Source organism: Mastigoproctus giganteus, chromosome 13 (assembly GCF_048544385.1).
Source record: "Mastigoproctus giganteus isolate SK-2022 chromosome 13, ASM4854438v1, whole genome shotgun sequence".
In the NCBI taxonomy this organism is placed as follows: domain Eukaryota; kingdom Metazoa; phylum Arthropoda; class Arachnida; order Uropygi; family Thelyphonidae; genus Mastigoproctus; species Mastigoproctus giganteus.
In genome coordinates this window covers 11,519,213-11,545,526 of record NC_143587.1, presented here as the reverse complement: position 1 = coordinate 11,545,526, position 26,314 = coordinate 11,519,213, and the positions used below count along the sequence as shown (strand labels likewise).

Here is a 26,314-nt window from a genome sequence, read left to right as displayed (position 1 = left end):
AGGGTTTTTAATTTGCCTATTCCTCACCAACAGTGAAGATAACTCCTAAATAAGGGAGGATAAAAATCATTTCTTAAAATGCTGCTTTCCCAATGGTTATCTCAAACCAAACTGACTCAACATTGCACTGTCCACCAAAGTCAACTGGATGCAATGCCTTAGATTTTGTGTTTCTTAACTAAGAGTAAAATCTCTCCTCTTTCCTGTCCTGCCTATCCTTTCTGTATATATTGCACTCCCCAAATTCCAATTCTTCATACCTTATATATGTGTGACAGCATGTTCCTGATATCCCAACAACATCTACCATTGATGTCTTGATCAGCACTTCAAATTCTTCAAATTTATTTACTATATGTGTGTAGAGGTGCAAGTATACATGCACTTGTTCTTACTCTTAGTTACTGTAACACAGCTCATGTATATACTTGTTTCGTGATGACTCCCAGCAGTTGTTGAGATCCACAGCAACTTGCCATCTAAGCTGCTACTCATTTCAATAGAAGCATTTCAAGATTCACTTCCACCTCTGCTTTCAGCTGCTGTTAATCTATTAGTCTAATCAATGGGTGCTGCTCTTCGTGGACTAATTTTATTAGTGGAGTCCCACAAGGTTTGGTGTTGCTTCCACTGTTGTTTTGTATATTTATCAATGATATTGATGAAGGTATATTAGGCTGTGTTGAAGTGTGCAGATGATACAAAGGTTGGCAGGGTTGTTAATGACAGTAATGGCAGTGTGCTACTGCAACAGGATCTAGAAAATTTGGGAAGATGGGCTGAGAAGTGTCAACTGAAGTTTAACATTGTGAAATGCAAAGTACTGCATATGGGTAGAAGTAACCCCAGAGGAACGTACCAACTTCTCTGAGCAGTGCAGACAGGCTGCAAGAGTAGCTCATGGTGTATTGTCAATGATATATAGGAATTTTTCTAGCAGGGATAAGGAGGTGATTATTCCCTTGTATAAGGCAATGGTCAGGCCACACCTAGAGTACTGTATACAGGTCTGGAGGCCTCATTTCAAGAAGGATGTAGAGCTGCTGAAACGAGTACAGAGAAGGGCAACAAGATTAGTGAATGGAACAAAGGGGTGCTCTTACGAAGAAAGGCTTAAGTTTTGCAAATTACAGTGTCTGGAGACTAGGCACCAGCGAGGTGATCTGATAGAGGTGTATAAAGCCTTGAATGGTTTGAGCATGCTCAATGCTGATGGGATTCTTCCTCTCGCTCAGAATAATCACCTGAGAGGGCATAAATTCAAATTGAGGAAAGACAGATGTAGGATAGACGTGCGGAAATTTGCCTTTAGCCACCGGGTGGTTGGTTGGTGGAACAGACTTCAATCCCTTGTCGTGGAAGTTGATAGCCTAAATAAGTTTAAGGCTCAGCTGGACAGGTATTTTGAACGAACAGAGGGGTGAAGTGGAAGTGGTTTTTTTTTTTTTTTTTTTGGCTGATGCTGCATAAGCTTGCTTTCTTGCATCAAATGCCTCTACTAATGCTAACTGTGTGGTACTACACTTAGGGTGGTAGAAAATGAAAAAGACCTGGGAGTAATTGTGCAGTCGGATATGAAGTTTTCTGAGCAATACAGACAGGCTGCCAGAAGAGGTTATGGGGTTTTGCCAATGATATACAAGAATTTTGCTAGCAGGGAAAGGAAGTGATTGTCCCTTTGTATAAGGCAATGGTCAGGCCACACCTTGAGTATTGCGTACAGGTCTAGAGGCCTCATTTTAGGAAGAATGTAGATTGGCTTGAGCGTGTACAGAGAAGGGGCAACAAGATTGGTGAGGGGAATGAAGGGATCCTCTTACCAAGAGAGGATTAAGTTCTGCAAATTGCAGTGGCTGACAAGGCACCTGCGAGGTGATATGATTTAGCTGTATAAGGCTTTGAATGGGTTGAGCATGCTATATTCTGAATTCTTCCACTTGTTCAGATTACAAACCTAAGTGGGCATAAATTCAAATTGAGGAACGATAGCTGTAGAACAGACGTGCAGAAATTTGCCTTTAGCCAGTGGGTGGTTAATTATTGCTGGAACAAACTTCCATCTGTCGTTGTGGAAGTTGATAGGTTAAATAAATTTAAGGAAGAACTGGACAAACATGTAGAGGGAATGGTTGGGTGGTTTTTTTTTTTTTTTTTTTTGGCTGATGCTACATAAACTCATATGCTTGCTTTCTTGCATCACATTCCACTATTACTATTATATGTTAATCTATTATATTTGATATCATATATTTGGATCTTAGAAAGGCTTTTGATTCTGTTGCACATGGAAGACTGCTGTACAAGTTGGAGCAGTGTGGCATTGGAGGCAATTTGCTGCTATGGATAAAGGGATGGTTGAGTGGGAGATGATAGAGAGTGGTAATCAATGGACACTGCTCTTTGTGGACTAATTTTAGTAGTGGAGTCCCCCAGGGTCCATTCATTAATGACATTGATGATGGTATGTCAGGCTTAATGTCCAAGTTTGCAGACAATACAAAGGTCAGCAGTGTGGTTAATGACACTAATGGCAGTAGACACTTTAGAATTGCAGAATTTAACCCTAACTCGTAACTTTTTTTCTACATTGACCTATACTTGTTAAGTTAAGTTATTCCGTAGGTCTCCTACCCTTAATGTCATCAGTGCCACAGAATATACAAAAACATTTGGAGTGACCGGATGGGTGAAAAGGGAAGGGTTTTTTTTTTTTTTTTTTTTTTTTTTATTGGCTGATGCTGTATAAGCTTGCTTTCTTGCATCATATGCCTCAACTAATGCTAATACTAATATATGAATTACCAGTGGGATTGACTTGGCTCATTATAGCCTTAGACACTAATGCACCATAAAATCCTAAAACAACCAACCACAGTGGGAAGGTAAAATAGAAATATAGAAGGTTTAGTTATAACTCTGAGATGTTAATATCTAGTTGAGTACTGAAGGAGGGGCAGAAATTCAGTGTATTGTAACAGGATTTATCTTTATCATGTGTACCCCCCCCACCTTTCTCAAAGCTAAAATGGTACAAGATCTGCCATCTGGATAGTTTGCACTCTTTTGTAGCACTAGCGTCAGGAAAGACAAGATAATCTCATTGGGCTTGGGTGTACCTTCATCGATGCATTCAAAATACATTTGAACTTGATTATATAACGAGCATAAAGGGACCGACAAAATTTCCTCGTTATAACTGTTACTCGCTATATCAGTGATAGTGAAGATGGGGAAATTCCTGGGGCTGTTAAACAATGAACACTTTATATCAGTGATGAGTTAAATCTACCTCTTTTTTTTTTTTTTTTTTAACTTCTCAATAACCTGATAAAAAGATTGACTTGGCTCAAAAAACAAAACAAATATTAGAGAGAAAAAAATATATATACTTACATATTATTTGTATTAATATGCTTGCATAAACTACAATACACTTAATATTAAACAATTTATTTCTCTGTAATTAAAAACAATACTATTTAATAATAAACATGATTTCAGTTAGTCTTTATATATGAATTTTAAAATTGATGTTTGTTTTAAAGATTTCACTTTGATATTTCTTAAGACACTCAATGCATTAAAAGTCATTACTTGCCTCAGTTCCTTCAAAAAAAAAATGACTGTCCATTGCACCTTGAGCTTGAGGTTGTCTGCACTGATTTTGATTCATTTTCAGTTGTCATCATATTATCACAATCATTGTCTTTACCATCGTCATTATCGTCTTTGTTGAGCACAGCATCTACAATGTCACTCTCTGTAGGAAGACCACTAGTTAATAAGTTGTCATCAATTCGTACAAATTCATCGATGTTATCTGTATTAAAACTTACAACATTGTTACGTAGTCACCATTCGGATAATGGTAAGTTTTCTTCATTTCCATCTTCATCTACAATTGAAATTTCATTTGCATTTAATTTTGATTTCTTGAAGCAATTCGATATGGTTGTTGAAGTAACATTGTTCCCCACATCATTCAATAAATTTATAGCATCTAATATCGATATAGACTTGGTAAGTTTCTGTTCTCTTTAACTGATCAGATGTAGAACTATAAATCTTTTATAAAATCCTTTCAAACTCTTGATTACACCTATGTCCATTGGTTGTAAAATTGATGTCGCATTGGTAGGCAGCAACACTGCTTAATGTTGGACAAATTTTGAATCTGGGGATTCAAATTTGTGAATCCCCAGTTAATTAAAACTGGAGATAAATAAAATAAACTAACAATAAAATATTTTCCTTCTTTTTGAATAACTCCATATTCCAATCATTTATGTATTGCCGAAAAATATCTAAAGTCATCCAAGCTTTGTTGTTTGCAATGTAATTACAGAAAAAAAACATTTCCTTATGTTTTTTAAACACAGAGGTTTTTCTGATAATAAACAATTTTTTAATCAGTTCCTGTCATATTTGCGCATATGAGCACCATCAAGTGAGCCTTTGATTTTTTTTCCACCAACACATTTTTTCCCTTTGAATTTAAATGTATGTCATGTTTCAAATTATAAAAAAGTCCTGTTTTGTCAGTGTAGTAGTAATACAGGCATATGATGCAAGAAAGCAAGCTTATGTAGCATCAGCCAAAAAAAAAAAAAAATTTCACACAATCATTCCCTCTAAAAGTTTGTCCAGTTCCTCTTTGAATTTATTTAAGCTATCAACTTCCACAATGACAGATGGAAGTTTGTTCCAGCAATTAACCACCCACTGGCTAAAGGCAAATTTCCACTCATTTATTCTATAACTGTCTTTCCTCGTTTTCAATTTATGCTCCCTCAGGTTCGTAATCTGAACCAGCGGAAGAATTCCATCAGAATTCAGCGTGCTCAACCCATTCAAAGCCTTATACACCTCAATCAGATCACCTTGCAGGTGCCTAGTCTCCAGCCGCTGCAATTTGCAGCACTTAAGCCTTTCTTGGTAAGAGAACCCCCTTCTTTCTCCTCGCCAATCTTGTTGCCCTTCTCTGTACATGCTCAAGCAAATCTACATCCTTCCTAAAATGAGGCCTCCAGACTTGTACGCAGTACTCAAGGCATGGCCTGACCATTGCCTTATACAAAGGGATAATCACCTCCTTTTCCCTGCTAGAAAAATTCCTGTATATCATTGACAATACCCGATGACCTGCTTTGGTAGCCTGTCTGCATTGCTCAGAAAACTTCATATCTGACTGCCCAATCACTCCCAGGTCTTCATTTTCTACCACCCTAAGTAGTACCACACAGTTGATACGTTCCTCTGGGGTTACTTCTACCCATATGCTGTACTTTGCATTTGTCAAAGTTGAACTTCACACTCCCAGGTCTTTTTCATTTTCTACCACCCTAAGTAGTACCACACAGTTTATACATTCCTCTGGGGTTACTTCTACCCATATACAGTACTTTGCATTTGTCAATGTTGAACTTCAGTTGCCTTTTCTCAGTTCATCTGCCCAAGTTTTCTAGATCCTGTTGAATAGCACAACTAGTTTAGATGTCTTCGACATTGAAACCTTTCTTGATTTCTGTCCAAACATGGTCAATCCATTCATTAGCCATTATTAGATCTGCAGATCGAGATTCTCCACTAATTTTTGCATAAACGATGTTATGTTGGTGTTTAAATCTATCCAGCCAACTGTTGTTATACACAAAATCATCATGTCCAAATTGTTTAGCAAATTTTTTCTCCATGAGCCTTCAAGATCAGATCCTCTTTGGAAAATCCAGCATTTCTTTGTGTGGTGAACCATTGAAGCAATGCTTCCTCAACGTTTGTAACTTCGCACTTTCTAGTTTTTTTTTTTTTTTTTCGGTTATGTTCTTTTCCAGTGCCGATATGTAAACATCTTTATTCTTCCACAATGTCCACGGGCTCACATCTGGTGAGTATGGGCTTGGCAAACCCAGAGTCCTGAGCTGGATATCATCATTCTTCTCTTTCTTAGTGATTCCTTTCTACTTCTGACTCTCTCTCTCTCTCTCTCTCTCTCTCTCTCTCTCTCTCTCTCTCTCTCAGGGTAAATCGGGGAATTTTTTTTTTTGGCTGGTGCAGCATAAGCCTCAGGCTTCCTTGCACCATATGGCTAATAATAATAATAATAATAATGTCCATACACTTGAAGAGGACAAAGAAAACTTTTCGTACACTTCAACATTTTTTGCACTACATTCTTACTCACAAATAATTTTGACTTTTTCGCGAATTGAGAGACATTTTATTTTGTTAGTAGACATGTTTTCGAAGGAAGGGGTTTGTTTCTAAGTGATTTTACTTTAAAATGATAAAGTGAATTGTATACAAAGTTCTCAGAAGCCCGAAATGCATACAATGTCCATAGAAGTCCTGAAATGCATACAATGTTCTTAGAAGTCCCATTTACAAAATTCTTAGGCCTTAAATAAATATATGGTTCAGTGAATACAGGATAACCTGCAAATTGGGTAATGTGACAAGCAGAATGCCAGTGCACTATTGTATAGCCCGTCCCCAGAGGACAAGGTCATAAACAGGCCGCTAATCCAATGCAGGTGGTCATAAAGCTATAAGTTGCCCTTTTTATTTTCGTCTATTCCAAGAATTGGGTTTTTTCGACTGCCCAAGCAAGAATGTTTGCATAGTTACCAAAATTTTTTTGATATATCCATGTAGTATGCTCGTTATAACAGTGAGTGATTATATGGGAATACAATCACCAAATCATTTTACATAAAATCATTATGGCTTTTTGCTCGTTACAGCTGCGATCTCATTATTTCCGTGCTCATTATAACCAAGTTCCACTGTATTCTTCTGATTTCAACGTAGTATAGTGTTCTTCATTTACAAAAATTATTTACCATAAAATTGCATAAATAAATTGCTAAACAAATATGTGAAATGACCCAGTTGTATTTTCAAGTCAAAAGCTTTATTCGAATCATGCGTATTCTGACTAAATTTTATGTGGCATGCCCCTAGTTCCTAAGTTCTATTTATTTATTTTTGTATGTGGTATTTTTAAATAAATATTATGTTTCTGACTTGATGATTTATGTCCATTCTCAACATCCAAACTAAGTTTTTAAATATTGCTCAACTCTGTATGTATTATATCTTTATACTGAAATGTGCTTTACTAAAAAATGAATGTTCTTTTTATTAATCTTACAGATAGTAGCAGTGGAATTGAATGGGAACAAGATGATAGAAAATATGCATCCAAAGCAGTAGCATTTGTAATTAAGCACTCTAGAAAAGGCATTGTGCCACTTTGTGCAAGTGTAGCCACATTAATGCAAGAAAGATCGAGGTATGAAACAAAATGCAAATATTTTTTGACAAATTCATTTCCTGTTATACTAATTAATTTTTCTAATATGGCTGATGAAGGGAAACATGCCAAAATCAAATGTAATATGATTGGTAGTTGCATTGCACTAATATATTTATTGAAATTTTTCTAAGCCAGCAAAATGCAAGAAAAGAGCACATGAGTTTTTGTTTAATATATAATTTGATAAAATTACATGTTATGTTATATAATTGAGTTATATCATTATAATTAGTAGGCTAATCTATACAATAATTTGCTTATGTCACTCTGTCCAAAATGCTCTTTGAACTTGTATAACTCAAAAGACTAAACAAGCTTTTTACCTAATTCTTTTTGCAATAGGTTTTATTTAGCACTAAAATTGAGGAAAAAGAAATAATTTGCAGTAAAATTGTCCAAAACATTTTCCAACCAATTTTCAAAATTTCCATTATTTATTACCAGTTCTGTACAGAACTGTTGAGCAATAGTTTTGTTCTGATTTTGGCTAAATATTTGCATTGGGTACACTGGAATAATTGTAATTTTGTCTGTACAATAATTTTAATTTATTAAAAGGACTATAAAATCATACATATAAAAAATTATCAAATTGCATTTTTAGTAATTTTTAGAAATATATTTTATTACCTGAGTCTGTCCCACTGACATCTTACATAGCATCGAATGGAGCTGAGGGAGAGGTTTTTGCAATTACTTTAATATTAATCTTTATTTCTTCTCTGAAATAGTTTTGGAAAAATGTTCATCGCAGATACACTGGTTAGTGGAAACGCTGTATTATAGAAAATTTTTAGAGTTTTTCTGATAGATTGGAAATTGTGAGCTACTAACTTGACCATTTTGATAAATTTTTTGAATTATCATATCAGGGAAAATGCAAGGGCTGTGCCTGTCCTTGATATGTTCATCGTCAGTAATCCAGGTAATATCACAAATATGATTGTACCAAAACCATCAGCTATGAGTAACTATAATATCCCAAAATGGTCATTGTGGTCAATGTCAAATGAGATTTCATTAGTCAAGGGTAAGGGCAAGTGTTTTAATTTGAAGAAAGGAGGTTACAATGCATTGAGGAGCTTCTTGGACTCTGTCAGTTGGAATGAAATATACAAGATTGAAAGTACAGTGGAATTATGGGGAACTTTGAAGTCATCTTCATCAAACCACAAGTGCATTCATTCTCTTTAGGAACTTTTGGTATCATTACACAAGGTGGATACCAAGATGGATGAAAAGGGATTTAGTTAGTATCATAGAACAAAAGAGGATAGCATGGGAGAGTCAGAATGATGAAAGACTTAGATTCATGTAGTAATTATAAGTTGATTTGTAACAAAACCATAACTTTAGTCCTTGAGGCTGTCACAGACATTCTGTCAGGTATGCCAAGCTGGGCTTTCTACCTGGGAGTCCAAAACGTTGAAGGAACTGCTATTTGGGTGACGCTCAAGTCAAATGGACCTAATTTCAGTGAAGTCCTGATGGTGGAACTGATAGTAACCCTGGGTATAACCTCCATGTGCAAGTCCTGAAATACGGCACCTAGTATAATGCAGGTGACCATCCAGGTGCAAACCAACCTAAGCAGGGGTTAAGGTGTGGCACCCACACCACATGGAGCAATGCTTCCCCTCTATGTTACCAGGCAGTATCAGGTGGTAGTGACTCTCATCAACCAGTGCAATACCACCACTTTGCTTATTGGAGGCTTGAAGTTGTGGAACCCGTGTTTAGTCTCCAGAGAAAAGCTCCAGCAAATCTGCTATATCTCTTCCATTATGCAGTATGATTGATGTCTTTTGAGGTTATGATGTACATCATGGTGAGATCCAATCTTCCTTATATTTCGAGGGTACAGCCCTAAAATGGTGTTCACAGTCCAGTCTACATAGTCCGCCAGACAACCTGTTGGTAACTCTCTAGGAGGCTTCTGAAGCAGCTAGTGTATAATCTTGCTGTCTCTATTCTGCCTGATAGTGACTGGAGGGAGTCTGAGTAGTATGTATTCAGGGTATTGTCCAGGCCACATTATATCAAGGATCTGGGTATATTCTTACCATGTGTACACCGTATCCAAAAATTTTATTACTTCATACAGCATAGCCTTGCCACCTTTTCTTATTACTGAATGCATCATGAATTGTCAGACTAACAGAAAAACTTATCTGCAAAAAGATTTAAACCTTCCAAACACTTTCTCGTTCATTTCACAAATATATGTGGTATATGAGGGGACACAAATTCCAATTTAGGATGATGCTGTATAAGCTTTCCTTCTTGCATCATTTGCTAAAGCTAATTCAAGGGAGAACTTCAATATGGCTATCAAAAATTTTCGTTCTTAATATTTAACCTGGTGCATTTTGAATATTTTACATTAAAAAAAAAAAAAAAAAAGTCCTGCACTCCTAGATACTGTTTTGGGTGGCTTAAAATGTCACTTATGACAGGCATTTTTAAGTTAGTGGTACATTTACAGCATTATGTAAAATTCTATGAATGAAATTGGTGAAAGTATTGGTACTTCTGTTAAATTTTACTCTGAAAATGCTTAAAAAAAAGGCAGAAAACCCCTCTACTTGTATTTTGAAAAAGATTTTATTGAAGAGATTGTGCAATGAGTATGAAATTCATTGTTCTGTCTTAAATATAAGACTTGCTTAATTATTCATCAGCACTGTCTGGTGAGTTAAACCAACATTTATGGTTAGTAGTTCTGTTGGGTATAATCTACAGAAATTAAAAAAAAAAAAAAAAATACTATAATTTTGTGTGTGGATGCTGTTTGAGTTCCTTTGGCAGTGTATAAGTGAAGCTGTTGCATTTCTTGACTTTTTTCTGAAGGGAAATTTTTTTTCATATGAGATTAAGATACCCATACTAGTTATTGTCGGTGACTGTTCTCAGGGAGATGGGGAATATAGTATGCAAAAAGGATAGGTGGAACAGGACCAGGATATGTCTGCCAGGGGCAAAAGTTGATGATGTTGTAGAGCAGATAACATCTTTTAAGGGCACAAAATATTCCCTTATATTCCCTGTCAGAGACTTGGTAATTTGGAATCTCCTCTTTTTGACCTTCTCAATCTTAAAATCTCCTACCTCATTCATCTGTTGTCTCTACAGTTCTCCCAACTCCACTAATCACTATATGAATTCACACATAAGGAGTTATTCAAGGAGGGGAATGCCAGAAGATTATCAAACTCTAATAGGGAACTAAGTGATTTTTGTAATAACTGAGAGCAAAGTGGAGGAGAAATTGTTGAAGTTAAACATAAAAAAGGCACCTGGGGCAGATGGAATCTATCCAGTTATAATGAAGGAGACAGCAAGGGAAGTAAGCAAACCCTTAGCCATAATTATGAGAGCATCCTTAGAGTCGGGGAAGGTCCTCATGGACTGGAGATGTGCAAATGTATCCCCAATTCACTAAGGGGGTTCAAAGGATGACATAAATAATTATAGACCTGTTAGTTTAACTTCTGTTGTGGGGAAAATAACGGAGTCACTGGTTAAATAGGTGTTACAGGATCATGTGGAGAAGACAGGAGTAATAGTTCAGACAGCTTGGATTGGGTGCCTCCATAGCCAGGTGGGAAGGAGCAGCAGTGCGTACACACGTTTCTTGATTAGACCGGAGTTCAAGCCCATCACCACCAAATATGGAGGATGCGGAAAGGTCAGGGAATGACCACTGCATATCCCAGAGCAATATGGCCTTAGTTGCTAATGCTCCTAAAAAAAAAAACCAGACAGCTTGGTTTTGTTAAGGGGAAGTCTTGTCTGATCCATTTGATTGGATACTACGATGTGGTCACAAAAGAACTGGATGCTAAAAATAATTTTGATCTCATATACTTGGATTTCAGGAAAGCTTTTGATACTTTGATAAAAGGGATGGTTGAGTGGGAGATGGCAGAGAGTGGTAATAAATGGACACTGCTCTACATGGACTAATGTTATCAGCAGAGTCCCCCAGGGTTCAGTGCTGGGCCCATTGTTGTTTTGTGTATTTATCAATGATATCGATGAAAGTATATATGAAGCTTAATGTCCAAGTTTGCAGTGATACAAAGGTTGGCTGGGTTGTTAATGACACTAAAGATTGTATGATACAGCAACAGGATCTAGAAAAGTTAGACAGATGGGCTGAGAAGTGGCAACTGAAGTTTAACATTGACAAATTTCAATTGACAAACTTCATTTGCCACTTTGTTAAACTTCAGTTGCCATTTAACGCTGATAATTCGTTCCGGAAAAACCGAGCACTGCATTCCCATAAGGTAACATATGTATTTGTGAGTTGCGGTCGGTGCCATAGGATATTTCCTAATCGATAATAAACGATAGTGAAAAGATGCACAAATGTCGGTCAAAATATTTAATATTAAAATATTTGTACATATAAAATTTTCTGCATTACATACGTATATAATTATGTGGTAACTACTTACGTATCAAAAGTAAACTTAATTCCAATTAAAATCATGAATTTTATTGATCTAAATTGATTTAATTTAATTGATGTATTTAATCATGAAAAATGTGTAGAATTTGGGTTGTACTTTTGCCCTCTTCCTGATAAACTAAAAGGGGTTTTAATTTTAAATCCTCTGCAGCTTTTACCATCCAAAAACCGATCCTTCGTCACTTTGAAACCTGGCATGTTTTTTTCTTCTTTCAATATGAAACTTCTTTTAGTCATTCGTTTCCAAAAAAGTCCTGCTTCATCTGTGTTAAAAAACTTGAAGTATAACACATATACTCCTCCTCAATAATTTTATTACAAGTTATTTTTTCTGTTCTGAGAGCATCTTGGTCCTCGTTGATCTGCACTTGCATCTTCTCCCTGGATTTTGAATCTATTCAACCAGCCCTTACTAGTTTTAAATGGTTCCACATTGTTTTTTTTTTTTTTTTTTTTTTTAGGTGAGTTTTCTTCAGATTATCATATAGGCTAATCTCTCTCTCTCTCTCTCTCTCTCTCTCTCTCTCTCTTTAATAATATTTAACTTAACTGAATTCTGCATTGGGTATTATCCTCAATAAAATTAGTTAAAATCTCTCCATTTCAATCCTAATAGCCAGCCTAGCCCAGTTGCTTGCAGTGCAACAGCTGTCTTTCCAGCTGCTAAAATTAATTCTTTATTTTTTATAGTTGTTACAGTTAAACTTGCCAGTCCTAAATTATGGCACGCATCCGCATGTCATATCGATTCGCTTCAAAATGTCTAATTTAATTTTCAAATTCAGTCTTTTTCATACATTTATAGTCTTTGTACTGCGTCCAGACGTTGCTTTTTCATTCTTATCTGCCATTATTAATTCTTTGAAAATGTAACTGTGTTGGTTGCATTAATTATGATACGATGTTCGAGTAAACTGTCCGTTACGCACAATGTCTAATACTGTACTGAGTGATGACTAGACTTCAGATAAATGCATATAACGCAAATATTACAAGCAATATGCTTGATCATTTTTTAAAATGTTGATCTCGGAACTGCATAACAAATCACTACTGCAATTAAATTATCATTCGAGAAAACTTCATTGACTGTGGGAAAATTTCTCAAGTCGGTGTGAGAAACGTTTCAATGCTGTTTTGCTATTCATTTTCAAGCTATCGACTCTATCAAGTGAAACGATTTTGTTAAATACCAAAAATGCAATCTGTAAAAAAAGGGTTATAATGATTTGTGACAGCGTTATAGTCAGATACGGGTTATAATATAAGAACAGCGTTATAGCGAATCAGTGTAAAGTGAACTGCATTATAACCAGGGCCTGCTGTACTGCATATGGGTAGCAGTAACCCAAGAGTTCCAACGTAGTACCTGAGCGTAGTACCAACTGTGTGGTACTACGCTCAGGGAGGTGGAGAATGAAAAAGTCCTGGGGGTATTTGTGCAGTCAGATATGAAGTTCTCTGAGCAGTGCAGACGGGCTGCCAGAGCAGGTCATGGAGTTTTGTCAATGATATATATAGGAATTTTGCTAGCAGAGACAAGGTGATTATCCCTTTGTATAAAGCAATGGTCAGGCCACACCTTGAGTACTGTATACAGGTCTGGAGGCCTCATTTTAGAAAGGATGTAGAGTAGAGTAGAGAAAGTCTAGAGTTGCTAGAATGAATACAGAGGAGAGGAACAAAGGGGTGCGCTTATGAAGAAAGGCTTAAGTTTTGCAAGTTGCAGCATCTGGAGACTAGGCATCTGCGAGGTGATCTGATTTGAGGTGTTTGTAAGGCCTTGAATGGTTTGAGCAGACTCAATGCTGATGGGATACTTCCACTTGCTCAGACTAAGAACCTGAGGGGGCATAGATTCAAATTGAGGAAAGACAGTTGTAGAATAGATGTGTGGAAGTTTGCCTTTGGCCAATGAGTAGTTGATTGCTGGAACAGACTTCCATCTGTTGTTGTGGAAGTTTATAGCTTAAATAAATTTAAGGCTGAACTAGACAAACATTTGGAGTGACTGGATGGGTGAAATGGGAGGGATCCAGAAGAGTTGTCCTTCGCATTGCACCCTCCGCATTTTGCCCCCGGCACATTTCTCCCCCCGCATTTCGTCTCCCACATTTTGCCCCTGACACATTTCGCCCCCAGTAGATAATGAATAGGCTATAGAAATGTAAATAATACACCTAATTTTTATTAATTCTAATTTATTTTGTTTTAATAGAATGAATCAATCAAAAGATAATCAATCAATCAAAGGTAAAGGTAATCAAATTAATCATACAGATTGATTAATCTGTATGATTAATTTGATTAATCATAGAATAAATGCACATTATTATTGTTTAAAACTCAAAGTTGTATGCAATGCCTCTAAGGTAATCAATCACATTACGATTTTGAAAATCTTGGACTATTCTTTTGATTCTAGCAGAAATTGCAGCACATTTCTTGTTCCATCAGAAAACCACTCCTGGTTACGCGCCAATAACTGAAGATTGTTACTAGTGGAAAAAATAAGCATGCGACCCGGGAGCAGTTCGTCCTGAGAATCGTACATTAAAAACTGAAATTCTCTGAGCATTGTAAACAGGTTGCAAGGAAGGCCCATGGTGTCCTATCGATGATCTATCGAACTTTTGCAAGTAGAGATAGGGACGTGATAATCCCATTATATAAAGCTTATGTTAGACCACACTTGGAATACTGTGTTCAACTATGGAGACCGCACCTAAAGAAAGACATCGAGCTTCTTGAAAGGGTGCAAAGAAGGGTAACTCGCCTGGTGAGATCGGCAAAAGGGCGTCCTTATGAAGAAAGACTTCGAATATGTGGGTTCCTAGAGTTTGGAAACTAGACACCTTAGAGGAGATTTGATTGAGGTGTTTAAGGCTCTGAGAGGCATCAGTAAAATGAATGAGGACAAAATTTTCAAGATTATAAATGATGCTAGAACTAGGGGACATAAATTCAAGTTACGGGAGGAAATGTTTAGATTGGACTGCAGGAAGTTTTATTTTAGCCAGCGAGTTATAAATTACTGGAATAAGTTGCCTTCGTGGGTGGTAGAGGCCGACAGTTTGGGGAAATTCAAAGGTCATCTGGATAGTACTTTCGGGTAAGGGAAGCGCATAGGATGATAGGTTTAATTTCCTTTTTATTTATATATATATATATATTTTTTTTTATTTATTAATTATTATTATTTAGTTTATTTATTTATTTTTTGTTTTTATCATTGTTTTGTTCGGATTTTTTTTTTTTTTTGGCTGGTGCAGCATAAGCCATAGGCTTTCTTGCACCATGCGGCCGTTACTAATACTAACTGTTTAATAGATTTGATAATTGAGAGCTATTAAGTGCTCGATAATTCCTATATTCTATTATATTATAAATCAACAGGGATTACCTTTATTTTAGATATAGGAAGATTCTTTTCCAACTCTCCTAGCCCATCGCTAATAATTCTTGAGGATGGCGATATCAATTTTGCAAAACAGGTGGGACATCTTCCCCACTGTCAGAACCGTAGTGTTCAGACAGTGTGGTCTCAACAATGAGCGCTCAAGACTTCTGTCTTCAAACATCATACCTCTGGCAGCAAGGAAACCATTACGTGGATTGGCATAAAATTAGATTTTTGAAGGTCTACACTGTTAATAAATATGGACCAATTATTTCTTTTGGTACTGTAGCTGGACTTTAGAGTTAAATTTAGGGGTCTACTCATTATCTACTGGGGGCGAAATGTGCCGGAGGCGAAATGCGGGGGGCCACTTTTCCGTAAACCGAAATGGGAAGGGTTTTTTTTTTTTTTGGCTGATGCTGCTTTCTTGCATCATCATGCCTCAACTAATGCTAATGCTAATACATTGGTCATAAGTTTCTGCACAAATGCATAAATAGTATAAGGTATTATTTAATTGGTTCTGAAACACCTTGTTTCCTGTGCCATTCAGGCTGAATCTGTATGCATGATTATTATCATTAAACCAATATGTATTTACTTATTTAAATAATTTTTTGCAGAGCAGAATATTATAATTCACCTACCTTTCATTTTATATGTCCATTCAATATTGCTAGTAAGGTAGGTTGGCTATAACCAGTAAAACCTATTATATTTTCTCAATCTAATTTACAGATGTAATGGAAAGATTAATAAGGAAAACACAGTATGTTCTCTTATTTTTTTTAACAAGAAAATTGCTATAGCTAGTCTAATAGTAAAGCATAGTGTTTATAACTCAAGAGATGATAAATTTATTAAAATGGTTACTGTCAAGTTCTAAAACTCTCACGGAGAGATGCTACTAAAAACTTCAAATTCCTCAGAACTCTGCGACAGTATAGCCAGTTTATAATTTAACTGTCAGAGTCAAATTATAGTGCTCTGGTGATCTTCAGTCAATGCATCCATTGGTTGTGGGTGCATCTGTTGGTCTGAGATCTCTACAAGAGATCCGTAAGTCAGCTGCAGATTTCTACCTGAAATTAGCTATAGTTTGTACTTTCAAGATGGTTTCCCCCATTAGGTTTATAGCCACCATAACATATAAACAGGCACACTATGGCCAAAGCAGTTGATGTGCCAAAAATCCTCAAAAGCAATGAACAACAACCAGCATCAGGAAAACAAATATGGATAAAATAAAAATAATCCAGAAAAGGTGAGACTACTAGACCAATGGTGCATCAGCAAATCAGGAATACAGAAACCATAAAAGTGGTATTTTGTCTTTGAATAGCTAATTAGTAAATAAATGGTGTATTCTGTAATAGGCTATGGGACAGTTAAAATTAATTCATTGCAATGGTTTCAAGTTTCCAGTTTAACCATTGCCAGTGTGCTCAAATCAAAAACTGTTTGGGAAAAAGCTAGGTTTTCTTACTTTTATGCATATTTATTTGTTTCAATACTTTATTAGGATTTATTTATCATTTTAGTCAAAATAGTATTTTATATTCAAATCTAACTTTTGTTAAAATACATTTGATTATAATAATATATAATATAATAATAATGTTTATATTTACACAGCCTTCAGAAGCAACTAAAAGAATTTCAGTATTATGTTCAACATCTTCAGAATTCTTCTGGCTTTGTGCCCATGTCACCCTCAGTTTCCTTAAAAGCTGAAATTCAGAGAAATTGTACAGCACTCAGTAGTAATGCATCTGTTGTATCATCCCCATCACTATCCTATCGTACTCTTTCGCATCAAGTAATGAAAGAACTGCATAATGAGCATAATCGTGATTCATCAATACATATCAGTCATCGAAGTTTGTTTTGGCCAAATGGTAGAAATAGGAAAAACTCATATCAAGAACAGGTAAGTTGATGACATAAGTAAATGTAATATGTAAAAAATGTACTTGCACCACTCAGATATTGTTACCATAGTAAAACCTCACTTTAACAGACTACATGCGATATGATCTTTCTACTAAATCCAATTTAAACTTGAGAAATGTATATAGTCACGGAAGTTGCAACAATGTTATGAAAAAGTTGTGTAATATGAAAGGAAAAACACTGCATGTTGTTAATACTATATTTTACTGCACTATTATGTGCAGTAAAAGAGCTTGAAATTTTGCTGTGTCATATAATGGCAGTGTAAACTCTAACCAAGGCTAATCACAGTTTGTAGAGCTCTTTGGCACCCTTGCTGGAGCTTCAGCTGACTCCAAACTGATGTCTAATGCACTTTTACAGAATTTTATATTTCTTCACAAAGTACCATGGCACAGATGTGGGAAACCACCATGGTGTCTGCCACAAAACACTATGCCACTATAGTACCACACAGTTGATATGTTACTCTGGGGTTATTGCTTCCCATATGCAATACTTTACATTTGTCAGTGTTAAATTTCAGTTGCCACCTCTCAACCCATCTGCTCAACTTTTCTAGATCTTGTTGCAGCAGCGTACTGACATTAGTGTCATTAACAACCCTGCCGACCTTCATATCGTCTGCAAACTTGGACATTAAGCCTGATATACTATCATTAATAAATACATAAAACAACAATGAGCTTGGCATCAAACCCTGGGGGACTCCACTAATAACATTAATCCATGAAGAGCAGTGTCCATTGATTACCACTCTGTCTTCTTCCACTCAACCATCCCTTTATACAAGCAGCATTTTACCTCCAATGCCACACTGCTCCAATTTGTGCAGCAGTCTTCCATGTGCAAAAAGTATCAAAAGCCTTTCTAAGATCCAAATATATGATATCAAAATTATTCTTTGCATCCAGTTCCTTGGTGACCACATCATAGTATCCAATCTAATTGGTCAGACAAGACATCCCTTTAACAAACCTATGCTGTGTCTGAACTATAACTGAAGACATGTATAGATGATCCTGGAGTGCTTCTTTAACCAATGCCTAAATAAGTTTAAGGCTCAGCTGGACAGGTATTTTGAACGAACAGAGGGGTGAAGTGGAAGTGGGTTTTTTTTTTTTTTTTTTTTGGCTGATGCTGCATAAGCTTGCTTTCTTGCATCAAATGCCTCTACTAATGCTAATGCTAAAATGCTAATGCCTCCATTAATTTCCCTGGAACAGAAGTTAAACTAACAGATCTGTAATTACTTGTCACCCTTAGATCCTCCTTTGTGAATTGGGGTCACATTTGCACATCTCCAGCTTGTCGGTACCTCCTGAGTCCAAGGAAGCTTTCATAATTATGGCTAAGGGTTTGCTAACTTCGTTTTCTGCCTCCTTTAATATAACTGGATTGATCCCATCCACCCCAGTTGCCTTTCTTATGTTTATTACAAAATCATCTAGCTCACTGCAAGAGTTTAATTCACCTCTGACATTCCCTTCCCTGAATAACTCCTCATGTGTGAATGTAGATGCAAAATACTCATTTAGTTTGTTAGCTACTTGAGCAGGATCATCAACAGTTGAACCATCGATATCAAGTGGAGCAATCTGATTCATCCCCTTCCTTCTAGAGTTTACATAAGTAAAGAACTCTTTGATCTCTGCATCATTTGCCAAAGATTTTTGTAATCTGCCTTTGCCTGCCTAACCTCCTTTGTGACTTGGTTATAGACCAACTTATATCTGTTAGCATTAGTAGAGGCACATGATGCAAGAAAGCAAGCTTATGCAGCATCAGCCAAAAAAAAAAAAAAAACTCTCCCATTTCATCCCTCCATTCGTTCCAAATACCTGTCCAGCCTGGCCTTAAAATTTATTTAGGCTATCAACTTCCACAACAAAGGATGGAAGTCTGTTCCACCAACAAACTACCCGTGGCTAAAGGCAAACTTCTGCATATCTATCCTACACCTGTCTTTCCTCAATCTGAATTTATGTCCTCTCAGGTGATTATTCTGAGCATGAGGAACAATCCCATCAGCATTGAGCATGCTCAAACCATTCAAGGCTTTATACACCTCAATCAGATCACCTCGCATGTCCTAGTCTCCAGACACTAATTTGCAAAACTTAAGCCTTTCTTCGTAAGAGCAACACTTTGTTCCATTCACTAATCTTGTTGCCCTTCTCTGTACTTGTTCCAACAGCACTACATCCTTCTTAAAATAAGGCCTCCAGACTGTATACAGTACTCAAGGTGTGGCCGGACCATTGCCTTATACAAGGGGATAATCATCTCCTTATCCCTGATAGAAACATTCCTGTATATCATTGACAAGATACCATAAGCTACTCTTGCAGACTGTCTGCACTGCTCAGAAAACTTCATATCTGCCTGCACAATTACCCCCAGGTCCTTTTCATTCTCTACCACTGTCAGTGTAGTACCACTGTTGTTATTTTGTTATTTGGTTTTTTAGGAGCATTAGCAACTAAGGCCATATTGCTCCGGGGATATGCGGTGGTCATAACCTGACATTTCTGCATCCTCCGTGTTTGGTGGTTACGGGCTCGAACCCTGGTCTAATCAAGAAGCGTGTGCTACGTACTGCTGCTCCTGGCTATGGAGGCACCTCAGTGTAGTACCACAGAGTTGATATATTACTCTGGGGTTACTGCTTCCCATATGTATTATTTTACATTTGTTAATGTTAAACTTCATTTGCCACCTCTCAGCCCATCTGCTCAACTTTTCTAGACCCTGTTGCAGCAGTGTACTGTCATTAGTGTCCTTAACAACCCTGCCAACCTTCGTATCATCTGCAAACTTGGACATTAAGCTTGATATACCATCATCAATATCATTTATAAATATAGAAAACAACAATGGACCCAACACTGAACCCTGAGGGACTCCACTAATAAATAACATTAGTCCACGATGAGCAGTGACCATTGATTACCACTCTTTCTTCTCCCATTCAACTATCCCTTTATCCATAGCAGCAATTTGCCTCCAATGCCACACTGCTCCAATTTGTGCAGCAGTCTTCTATGTGCAACAGTATCAAAAGCCTTTCTAAGATCCAAGTATATAATATCAAAGTTATTCCCTGCATCCAGTTCTTTTGTGACTGCATCATAGTATCCAATCAAATTGGTCAGGCAAGACTTCCCCTTAACAAAACCATTCTGTGTCCAAGCTATAACTGAAGTCTTGTCTAGATGATCCTGCAGTGCTTCTTTTACCAGTGTCTCCATTAATTTTCCTGGAACAGAAGTTAAACTAACAGGTCTATAATTACTTGTGTCGCCCTTTGATCCTCCTTTGTGAAATGGGGTCACATTTGCACATCTCCAGTCCATGGGTACCTCCCCTGAGTCCAAAGAAGTTCTCATAATTATGGCTAAGGGTTTGCTTACTTCCTTTGCTGCCTCCTTTAATATAACTGGATCGATCCCATCCACCTGGTTGCCTATTTTATATTTATCTTCAACAATTTCTCCTCCACTTTTCTCTCAGTTATTACAAAATCATCTAGCTCACTGCCAGAGTTCAATTCACCTCTGGCATTCCCCTCCCTAAATAACTCCTCATGTGTGAATGTAGATGCAAATACTCATTTAGTTTGTTAGCCACCTGAGCAGGATCATCAACAGTTGAATCATCAATATCCAGTGGACCAATCTGATTCATCCCTTTCCTTCTAGAGATTACATAGGTAAAGAACTCTTTGCTGTTTTTCTTTGCATCTTTTGCCAAATAGTTCTCATAATCTGCCTTTGCCTGACTAATCTCCTTTTTGACTTGGTTACAGACCAGCTTATATCTATCATAAGCTTCCATGTCACCCATTAAGTTATATGTATCCCATGCATTTTTCTTCTCTGCCATATGTCTCATTAGTTCATCTGACATCCATTTAGGCTTAAATCTTGAACAATATTTCTTAGTTGGTATGTAAAGCCTGGTAGATTCCAAGATTAATTCTTTGAATGCTTTCCATTTTGAATTTGCTGTTGGTATCATCAGTTGTTTTTACCGTATAGAATTTAAATACTGTCTCAGACCACCGTAGTCGCCTTTATGAAAGCAAAAACCCTTCCCTTTACCCCTGATGGTAGTTATCTCTTTGAGTCAATCCCACTTCAGCACACTGTGGTCACTGCCTCCTAGTGGTTCTTTTATCTGCAAACTCTTAATGCATGAAAAATCACTACTGATATTCAGTTCAAGAATAATACTCCTAGTTGCCTCCTGAACATGCTGCTATAGAAAGATATATAATGATTAGAAAAGTCCTGGCACCCTGGTTTATAATGAAAATATTGTTACTGATGATAAATATCATCAAACTAAGGCAGTTATGTCAAGTAAGTACATCCGAGTGCCATTTGGATGAAAAGCCTGCTTTATGCTGTCTATTTTCAAAGTAAAAGTACTTTAAAGTGAGGGTTTACCATATATGTAATATATATTTTAGATTCTGTGGTTTGTTGCAAATATTTTTCCATTGACGATAGCTAAAGCTGTCACCTGGAAATTTAAAATCCTGACGGAGCAGATATCTAGGTGACGCTTGAATCAAGTGCGTTGAATTTAGGAGAGTCTGTTTGTTCAGCGACAACCAAATCCTCTTCATGGACTTGATTATGTGATGTGTGAATTTGCATATGTAAAAATTACCTCAACCATCCCCTAAAAAATGCTTTTTATATTCCATTATTAGCTCAAGGGGCAGAGTAGTTCCCAGCTCTATCATAACTACTCTGATAACAGTGGGTTATGCTTTTTTGTGGCAAGGTTATAGGTTTGATCCCAAAAAGTGCATACTGGAATTTTCATACATTTACATTGGAATATGACCTAGGTCCAAATTCTAATAATACATGAGTACCTAGAATGCTGATCAGTAATTTATTTTTGCTTCTGTTTAGTTTCTTTAATATGTTGTAAATTTAATTTTGAAAATTTTTGAAGTTACATTCTGTGATATTTTGTAAATTTATTTCTTAGTTTTGTAAAGCAAATTCTTGTAAATTACACTCTTTCAGTTTTATTGTTAAGTTTAAATTTTTAAGTTCAGTAGTTCATAAATTTTTGGTATCTACTTAATTATTTTAGTATTTTATAAATTTAATTTCTATAATATTTTGCAAAGTTAATTCTTACTTTAATAATGGTTGTTACTAACTGTACATTGAATACTTTGTCCAGGGATATCTTAACCAGACAAAAACAGCTCTAGTCAATTGCTGGATGAGTTATCTGTTAATTGCTTTCATAGTCTCTGGCATGTATTGAAAAGTTAATCTAGTATGCAATTATAGTTCAACTGATGACTTTTTTTTTTTTTTTTTTTTTGTTCCCAATGTAAGGAATGTACCAGTCTCAAATTAAAACTTGGTACGTTACTAGAAGAATTTGAATCAGTGAAGAAACGAATGCTTGCCCTAAAGAAAAATAAAAGTAAGAGCTTATCAGGGACTCAAATGTTTAGTAGTAACCTGCCAGGTGATGTGCCCCTGATTCAGGGACTCAGAATGGAATAGTAAAATGCATTCAGCTCTGGTTCAAGAGATTTAGTTTTATTAGGAGACTTCATTATCAGAGAAACAGATAACATTTTTAATGTTATAATGGACATCGTGAAAAAAATCCAGTTCCTTCAATTTCTAGTCACGGTGTTACCGAAGGTCTTTATTTTTGTGATAAATGAAATAAAGTACCAGGCGAGGAAGATTAGAAAGCATAAAATACAAAGGACCTTAATTGAGATCACCAGTTTCATTGTTAGGGCAACACATTCTGCTGCTTATTGTTTTCTGTTATAGGAATATTACCAGCCAGTTAGTAGGTAAACTCGAGCCAAAATGGTGTTTTTCAACAAGTTTGCACAGAGCATTTGATGGGTATATAGTTGTAGGATGTAGATTAACAAACCTGAGTGGGCTAATCTAGTATAAATGCAAGTGGTATGTTGTAGTTCAAACTTCCTCCAACAGATGGCAGTATAGAAATTGTCCAGTAGGCTTGACAAATTGTAACAATTGGTTTTGTTAATAGCTTTAACATTCTGTCTCATGATTTTGCAATGGAGCAACAAGTTAATATCAATTTTTTTTTTTTTTTTTTTCCTTTAAACTGGGAAGATCTGCAACCGAAACATATGAAATGTTAAAAATAGTTTATGGTAATGAAATGCCAAGTCGTACCAGTGTATTTGAATGGTATAAGCGGTTCAAAAACAGATGGGAGGATGTTTACAACAACCCAAGAAATGGGTGTCTGTTGACCTCTTGAAGTGACAACAGAGGTGAAAAGGTTCAGGAAACTGTGGAAAGAGATTGTCGCTTGACTTCCAGAATGATGGCTGATGAATTGGATATGAATAAGGAGATGAGTTGTCAAATTCTGCATGAAAATTTAGGAAAAAGGAAGGTCTGTGAAAAATTTGTGCCACACACCCTTACGAGCGAGCAGAAGCAATGGAGAGCGTCACTATGTGAAGACTTCATCCAGACTTCTCAAGATAATCCTAATTTCCTTGACTGTATTTGTCATGGAAATGAGCATTGGGTGTTTCAGTATGACCCAGAGATGAAGCATCAGAGCATGCAGTGGACTTCAAAATCATCACCAAGGTCCCGAAAAGTTTCATTTATGGAAGTCCAGGATTAAGATGATGCTGATCATGTTTTTCTACAAAGTGTGATTTACAAGAAATTTGTACTTGAAGAGGAGAGTTGATGCTGCATTCTATGTACAGGTGCTTCAAAGACTATTGAAGCGTATTTCCTGGGTGAGGCCACAATTTCAAAATAAAAGTAGCTGGTTCTTATTGCACAACAGTGCCTCTGTCCATTCTGCCTTGTGGTGACATTTCTGATAAAACATGTCATTGTACAGATCAACCATTCACCCTACTCTTTTGAACTAGCACCAGTGGGGTTCCTCTTTCTCAAAGTGAGAACCATCTGCAAAGAAAAGAGATTTCAGGATGTTGAGGACATAAGTCATAATGTGCACTTAATGTCATGTATATTGGATTTGTCGACTAACTCCCTTCAGTAATGCCATTTATTCATATTACCCTGTTTATGTTGCTATATTCTACATAATTATTTTCCTTTTAAGACAAACTGGCAAGACTTACTGTCTGAATCAATTTTTTTTTTTTTTAAGTTTAATTTCATGGTCTTTCTGTTCTAACAACTTTCTGTGTACAGTACTTGCAATTTTTTAGTTGAACAAATATCAGAATTTTTAATGATATGATAATTTGACAAGTTACTTTACATCTCATCATCAGTGTAACATATAACCCCAGGGGCTCACATCTGGTGAGTATGGGCTTGGCACACCCAGGATCCTCAGCTGGATATCATCATTCTTCTCTTTCTTGGTGATTCCTTCTACTTTTGACTCTCTCTCAGGGTAACTCAGGAATTTTTTTTTTTGGCTGGTGCAGCATAAGCCTCTGGCTTCCTTGCACCATATAGCTAATAATAATGATGATAATAATAAAGAAAAACATAACTGCTGACCTAAACATAATCTATTTGGATGCCTTTGCTGACTTTTCAGAAACTTTTAGAATGGTGTAATAAGTGCATTCATTCAGGATATGATTACTTTGAATTAAAAGAAAACCAATTTTGAGCTCCTTCACTTTGTGTTCTTTTTATTGCACTAGTCCTGGAAATATATTGCCACACCTTGTAGCTGTAAGTGAGACTGACTGGACAAACCTGGGTGGAAGTGAGCCATGGGTAGAGATGTCCTCTGTCTAGAACTAGTGGAGCATTTCTATTTCTAAATTTCCTAGCTAAGAAAGCAATGGTGATCGAAGAATGTACACACAGGCCAGACCTCAATGGCTTTGAACTGGGTCTTTTATGTGAATAAGTGAGTGGTCACTTGACCTTTACAGCAGCCTTAGAATTTGACACCCATTAAAAATCGGCAGATGGATGGCAGTATACCCAGAGGATCCTATTCTTTTTTTTTTTGAAAAGCAAGGTACTTTGTTCATTTATTTTTTCTTTATCACTCTATCCTTTTCAGTTTCTGTCTAAGTTTGGAGCCCATCACAATTTGAGACTACTCATCCACTAAATAATTGTTTTTATAACAGTGACTCATTGCTTAAATAGCAGAGACCTATTGGTGATGCTATTTGTTTAAAAGTAATGCAATATTAGGAAAGACTGCTGCTCGAATTGGAGCAGTGTGGCATTAGAGAAAAGTTTCTGCTATGGATAAAGTGATGCTTGTGTAGCAGAAGATAGGGTGGTCCTAAATGAGTACTGCTCTTCTTTCATTAATGCTATTAGTATAGGTCTTCAGAGTTCAGTGCTGGGTCTCTTATTTTCCATATTTATTAGTGATACTGATGAAGGCATATCAAGCATATTGTTTAAGTTTGTAGATAATAAAAATGTTGGCAGGTGGTTAATGATAGGAATCAAGGCATGCCTCGCAACAAGACCTAGAAAAAATATGGGGAGCAGTAATCTCAGAATATTATGCCAGTTGAATACCACATGTAAAGTGGTAGAAATTAAGGAGATCTGGAGTAATTGTACAGTTGCAATGTGACATTCTGTGAGAAATGTAGGCAGGCAGGCAGGCTGCTAAGACAGTTCATGGAGTTATCTCAATGATATACAGGAATTTTGCCAAATTTCTTCCTTTAAAATTATTAATATTTCTTTAAAATACATTACATTTTATTTTTATTGGCTAACTGTTTAATTCAGGTACTGTGTAAGATTGGATTCTGATTAAAAATGCTTAATCTAATTTAATTTTTTTTTAGAGCCTAAAAGAAACAGCAGTATATTGTGCAAATGCCAAGGTTCCAGTTCTTTCTTCTCCTCTTGCCAAAAAATTTGATAGAATAAAGACTTACCAGCAGGTATGCACACATGAAGAGGGAAGCTCTCTTGGGGTAAAAAGTGATGCTTGTGTAAATAAAAACTGTGTACTTCAAAAGGAAAGCTTCACTGATGGACCAGTAGACCAATCTTTGTGCTCAAGGTTGTGCAAGAAAGAGAGAAATAACTGTATAAAAGCTAGAAATTGTACTGATTCATTACAATTGCGTAGTATAACAATGGTTAGCAATTTGAGGTGTGAGTATCCTTCCTCTGTCTCTAATTTATTTAGAAATATT

The 26,314-nt window shown here is 36.4% G+C and overlaps 1 protein-coding gene across 1 annotated transcript in view; it reads left to right on the top strand.

Annotated features, from left to right (window-relative positions):
• The window catches only part of LOC150075762 (uncharacterized), an 85,999-nt gene that overhangs the window by 13,616 nt on the left and 46,069 nt on the right, over positions 1–26,314 (top strand). Inside the window, exons 2-4 of the mRNA XM_090387873.1 lie at positions 7,153–7,291; positions 16,828–17,122; positions 25,958–26,273. Coding sequence (XP_090243999.1) covers positions 7,153–7,291; positions 16,828–17,122; positions 25,958–26,273 — 750 coding nt within the window. The remainder of the gene's footprint in view (positions 1–7,152; positions 7,292–16,827; positions 17,123–25,957; positions 26,274–26,314) is intronic.